Genomic DNA, 6,138 nt, shown 5'->3' with positions numbered 1-6,138 from the left:
GTGCGAGTACAAAAGCGATTTCGCATAATAGCGATAACAATAAGCGACCATCAATCCATCATAATTAACATCGCGGCGCAGAAAGACCGTGCGGCAGTTTTAGTGAGGATTTTTCGCATTAGAAAATGTGGTGCTTGTGCAAACGCTTTATCCTAGAACTTTAACAGCTGGACGGGATTAAGCGGAAGCCAGACGTGTACCTGCCCGCCTGCATCCGCAGCGGTAGGTATAGATACGTATGAGTTGTACATTACGTACTTATATGTTTTTGTGGTTTAACTGTCAGAGCATGAATGCTGTTCTCACCTAATCTTTATAATTATGAACACTGTACTGCTGCAGAAAAATGCCGGAATGGGACATCGTCAGCACGACAATGGTGCGCGGCGTTTACCACTCGTTTAACACGCATTTCAAGTTTACCCTACGGGACGCCGACAAGTGGACCGGCATCGGCTTCTCCAACAATAAATCCATGGTAAGACACTGTACCTCCGCGAAGTCAAAGCGAGGGTGTATCTAACGCACGGTTGTACGGTTGTACGCGAACGTGGTGGTGGAATGGGTGGATAACGCGCACAAGATCATCATCTAGGAGCACCAGGACCGGCATGGCGACGCGCACCAGCCGCTGCCCGACCAGCAACAGACCTTCGCTAACCTAGCGCGGTGTGCGCGTCGGCCAGATGACCACGCTGCAATTCAAGCGCCGGCAGCGCAGCGGCGACGATAAGGACGTGGCCGTGGATGACATCAACTGTCCGTACCTTGTCTTTCCGGTGCGCGGGGGTGCCTACGACACCTTCACCATGAAAATCCAGCCACATGCCGACGATCCGAAAATGTCGGACGTCAAGGTGTGCATCACCAAGTGCGCCGAGACCGGTAATTAAGTAATTACTGTTTGTATAACGCGTCTGACTGGCTACACATATCCTTTTTATATACGTAATACGAACCTACATATACCTACGTACATATACGATATTTATATACATGTTTATGCTAGTTATATACGCTATACATGCCTGTATATATGCGCAACACATACTTTTATAAACGATAATATAAGATATGCCATTATAGATTCTGCACGTATATGTAAGCTATATATATGGGATATATCATATAGCCTATATTATATATATGCTACTACGGGTACGCATATATTATATAGGGGGCAAAAGTAAACGTGTTCCACCGTTCCCCTGTAATGCTGCCGTCACCCGCCTGGAGTTTGACGTTGTGGCTGAACATGGCGGTTATGTACCGCGCCAGATTTAACCACATGTATTGCCGTAACGTCATACTCCCTTATCGCTCTACTTTTTACTTTTTCACTTCTTTCGGTTTCCTTAATCACTGTTTTGAAAAAGTAAAAATTGTTAGAGGATCTCGCTACTTATCAAGCTCTAAATACTGTACATGGATTTGTAACACATATATGTACATGGACTGTTCACTGTTCAGGTTTCAGCACAGTCGATAATGCGCATTTTTTTAAAATTTTTCAAACAGTGATTAAGGAAATCGAAAGAAATGAAAAAGTAAAAACTAGAATGATAAGGGGTTACACAGAACTCGGAAAAGAATTTATCCGTGTACTGTTTATTACGGTAGTATGGCAATGGCAATGCATCATCATACGTGCAATAACATCAACCATGAAATTCGTGTTTGGCAACGGCCACTGGACCATTGCCGAATGCCGATGAAAGTATTTTTTTAAGTGTTCCCCATACCTATTCTGTCTTCAAACAAAAAATCAAATTTTGCTGAGGATAAAGGCGGTGACCGTGCCCTGGTGAGTGATGTGGCGATAATTCTCAACGTGACCCGGCTTAGCTTGCGCTGATGCAGTTCTCGCTCGTGCAGATGTCGCTGCGGTGCGCAATGTGATTACTGTGTTCATGCGCAGTAAATTCTAAGTAGCGAAGATGAGACGGAAAAAGCAATAAGAACCACTAAAAGCAGAACTAAGTTATGTACTGTGTTTATCTGGCAATAGCCACCAACTTAACAAAAACAGCCTTTGCGGTCACACGACTAAAAATAATGCAAATTTTTATGCAACTATGTTATTGACTGTGCTCAGTGCTGTATTACATGGAAATGCACCTTGGAGCATTGACAACTGGTCCGAGAGAAGCAGATTCCGGATTTAAGTAAGAGGGTTACAGATGCGTCCCATAAAAATAATCGTGCTTGTTGCTTCATGACATACAATAAACAGAAACGGTCGATTGGCTATGAACTTTACTCTATTTGTCGGACTCCTGGACATGAATGCGGCACGGTCCACAGTTACGGGGCAAGAGTCAGTACCGGTTTCGTCTATCTCTGAAACACAGAAAATAATGATGAAACACATGGAATTACGGATCAGATGTACTGACACAGATACATATGTACTCGTAAACGGCTGGGCATAGCCGCAGCAGTTGACCAATGGCGCCAAAAGCCGGTGCGGCTGTACAAGATCCGCAACCGTGACAAATGCATGATACCGTTAAGAAATTCAACAACTGGGGTCTTATCTCACCGAAAACGGCTGTCTGAGTGATGGTGGAAATCTTCAAGGGTGACAGTGGGCATATTCCGGACAAGTCAGCGACGTCGGAGAACGCGGTAGGCATTCCCATTTCCGAGAGAAATTGTTCTACAGCCATGGTGTAATTTAGGCAGAATTTTGGTATCTCAGCTGTTACAACATGGGGGAAGTCCACTTTTCCCATTTCCTCTAGTAAGCGTTTGGGTGTCAACAAGTCTTCCAGTTGGCTTAGCCTATCTTTGCGCACTGGACAAGAGAACAATGTTTTTTTCCTAGGGAGGATGAAATACGCTTTGCAATAATTTCCCAAGTACGGCAGCTGAAGAATTTTAGCGCCGTGGAACTTCTTGCTTTTGTAGTATTTGAATAAACGAATGAACCTCCCGTGCATTGTGTCCACCTGAATCTTGGCGCCCGTAATTAGGGTGAAGCATTTTTTCACGGTACAATTTCCAGGAAAATGTTCCTCCCAATTCGAGTGGAAATTAATAGTAGTCGCAAATACTAATTTACTTGGCCGAGTAAATTTTGGTAACTCAAGGATTTCCGGCCCTTTTCCTTTTGAATGCGCCGCTACAAAGCCTCTCACGTTTTCCCAAGCACTACCAGGATCACTCGCAAATCGAACAGGCAAGCAAACTGCCTTCACAAGATTCTGTGCCCTTTCTGCGTAATGCTCGTTTAAACGAACATTTTCGTCGATAAATATTCCAACGCATGATGATAGTTCGAAGTTTTTGCAGCAATCTGCAAATCAAAATCTTATCAATCGAGGAAATCGTAAGCCTTGACAACCTTAATTATTAATTTCTTGCCTGAGACGGACAATTTATAGAGCAATTATTTACAAATCCTCGTTTGTTGGTTTGTTTAATGGGCTTAATGTCTGCGACGATCAGGTATGACCTGCACGAGTTCGTAGACTACTCATAACAGAAAACTGTCGCAGTAGCTAAAGTCTTTCGCAAAGTAAAATCGCAAAAATAAACCGTATAGTTCACGTTAACAGTAAATAATAATGACCTTAATGAACACAGGAAATATCGTACAGGAAATCAAGCACACATTTCCATAGAAATATAATTACGTACTACTTTTGCAAATAAATACTGCGATAAAATATCACGCATGTAATTAAACTTTTTCCGATCAGAGGCATGCCGAATGTCCGTATGCGGAAATGCCCACATACTGAAATGTCCTTATTATGCCAAAATGTTTTAAGCCGAAACGGTACGAAACGTAAAATTAGATGAAGGACAGTAATGCGTTTTTTTGCAATCCTTACTTTCTGGATTGAATGCTACCTCTCTGGTTTCATCGCAGATAATTTGCGCTAACCGGCCGGAAATGTCTTCGACTGTGTAATCCGCTGTCAAGCCTAAAACTTGAGCTATTTCACTTCGTGTTTTTCCCTCCGCTCCAATGTATGCCGCAATAGCAGCCAGTTCTGCAGACAAGGGGGATATTAACAAGTTTTCGGAGCTCGAGATGTGAGCCAACACGGTTTTATACAAAGTCAGAGAAAAGCGCACACGATTTTCACAAAGTTTTCGGCATGCCATGTTTTGGTATTGTGTCAAAGCCCAAAATACCAGTACATAAACTACATTTATGCGACAGATAGGAACTCTTAAATTGGGATCATGAGCTGCGAACTAAGAGAGTTTTGCATTAATTTCACTTTACTAATACACGGTTATCAACCCAACATTTCGAAATAGAAAGAAACATCGCACAGCATCAACAAGCAGCTAGCTACCCGTAGCAATCACTGCGTCACAAAGATCGATATTCGCAGTCAATTTTCTCTCATGCAATGTGGACCATCTGCAGCACATGCACACATATAATACAAGCACATCAGTACGGACATAAAGTACTGTAGACAGTGAGACACGACAGTCTATCCGTGGTACATAATAATTATGTAAGTTTTAATTACTAGCGGTACGTTGTTGAACCACATGAGTGCACCAAGCGAGCGCCAGTACCACTGGAAAGTGGTACTGGATTTGTGAAATTGGTAAAGCTTGACATACGCTCTTCATGGCGTCAGACAAATTTTATGCTCTTTTTTACGAGTGGGAAAAAATTGTTTATGAGGACGGGCGAGAGTCGCTCTACTTGTTTTTTGTTTCAGCGTTTATGTTTGGAGATTGTGCGTGGTAATGCTATGAGTGTGTTGTGCACAGTCCCTTCTCATGTCAATTGGGACAAATTCTTTATTTGATGATATTTGTTAAGCGAAGCTCGCTGTATACATATTAAGAGATTAAAACACTGCAATTTTATGCTCTTTAATATTTGCATCTCGCTGCGCTCGATGCTCGAGCCGTTCGGGCAAAAAGGTTTTATGCATGCCATGTTACTAATAGTAGTACGTACTTTTATTACAATAATAAGGAAAAATCACAGCAAAGTTGCCAAGAAAAACAACATCGGGCACTAATCATTCCCGATCAGCCAACCTAACAGCTAAAAAAACTTCCTCGTTGTCTCGCATGTCATTAAATGTTCCGAGGACTGGCACAACACTTCTGCATTGTATCTCAGTGCTGATTTTCTGACGCATGTTACGCTTGTTATGTATATTATGTATTGCACGTTGTGTAACAGTCTTTAATAAGGAGCATTTTATTTTATACAATTAGCTTATACACAACAGTTAACATCACAACGCAGTACACTCAATCAGCAGAAAACAGCCTCGGGAGGTCTAAGAACAGAGAACAACTGATCTAAATTTGCTCCCGGTGGAGCTGTTCCCTGAACGGAGGCCGCCGTTCCCGCGCTGGATTTCTATGCTGATACGCTGGCGCAGGTATTCCGGTGCTCTTGCCTCGCCAGTTTCTTGCCGTACCCTTCTACCCACTTCCGTCAGCAGACGGGAAGCTTCCGGTCCGTTTGGTCCTAGCGTTTCAAAGCCCAAAGCGCTGAACAGGTAGTCCGGGGTGATGCTCTGGTACTTGGTTACTTTATCCTGTTCAGCCTTTGCTGGCCGCTGCTCCAGCTCGCTCGGATGTTGCCACGATATGCGATAATGCCACCGTACAGACGCAGGTGACATCCCACGTCAGCATTCTTCCTCTTTCCCACGGTGCTAACGTAACGCCATTCGGGCGTTGGCCATTCGTTCGACATAAGCCCACTGGTTCAAGCTCTGTTTCAATTCCGGCTGATGCGAATGTTCGTTTACCGACAGCATTCAAGTATCGTCATGTATGTACAAACTGAGTACGTACTAAAAAAGACGAGAATTATAACAAAAACACTTCTTTAATGCTATCCTGCTCGGGGATGGTACCCATAACACATATCGCGTTTCCGCGTTGCATTTGGATAGATAACCGCTGACTAAAAAACTCTTTCGCCCGTTTCTAGCCTGTGGCTGTAGCGATACCGTTCCCGACCTTGTGCACGTTATGTTATGGTTGTTATGTAGGTAACTCATGTTACGCTTGTTAGTGTATGTTATGTACGTTATGTACGTATAAAATACGTTACGCATGATACCGTTTTGTTTCTTTTTTAAACATTTATACTAGGAAAATGCACTTTTGAGTTTTGCGTGCACTGGCAGCCCG

At 43.1% G+C, this 6,138-nt stretch overlaps 1 protein-coding gene across 1 annotated transcript; it reads right to left on the bottom strand.

Moving 5' to 3' along the window:
- Positions 1-1,999: 1,999 nt before the first annotated feature.
- LOC129599761 (alpha-1-antiproteinase-like) lies at positions 2,000-4,287 on the bottom strand. The gene is made up of 3 exons (XM_055498073.1): positions 3,840-4,287; positions 2,543-3,298; positions 2,000-2,340 (listed from the first exon to the last, which is right to left on the bottom strand). Exons 1-3 carry the CDS (start codon positions 4,114-4,116, stop codon positions 2,162-2,164), a joined length of 1,212 nt encoding a protein of 403 aa, XP_055354048.1. The 5' UTR covers positions 4,117-4,287; the 3' UTR covers positions 2,000-2,161.
- Positions 4,288-6,138: the final 1,851 nt, after the last annotated feature.

This window comes from Paramacrobiotus metropolitanus, unplaced genomic scaffold (genome assembly GCF_019649055.1).
Source record: "Paramacrobiotus metropolitanus isolate TYO unplaced genomic scaffold, Prichtersi_v1.0 Parri_scaffold0000154, whole genome shotgun sequence".
NCBI lineage: Eukaryota > Metazoa > Tardigrada > Eutardigrada > Parachela > Macrobiotidae > Paramacrobiotus > Paramacrobiotus metropolitanus.
Note: the sequence above shows the minus strand (reverse complement) of the source record. Positions and strands in the feature narration are given on the sequence as shown.

Excerpts from the sequence above, each read along its gene's own strand:
- LOC129599761 (XM_055498073.1), bottom strand. The coding sequence starts at position 4,116 with ATGGCATGCCGAAAACTTTGTGAAAATCGTGTGCGCTTTTCTCTGACT. Across the intron at positions 3,299-3,839 it reads GGTAGCATTCAATCCAGAAA|ATTGCTGCAAAAACTTCGAA; the intron begins GTAAGGATTGCA and ends TTTGATTTGCAG. Across the intron at positions 2,341-2,542 it reads CACTCAGACAGCCGTTTTCG|AGATAGACGAAACCGGTACT; the intron begins GTGAGATAAGAC and ends TCTGTGTTTCAG.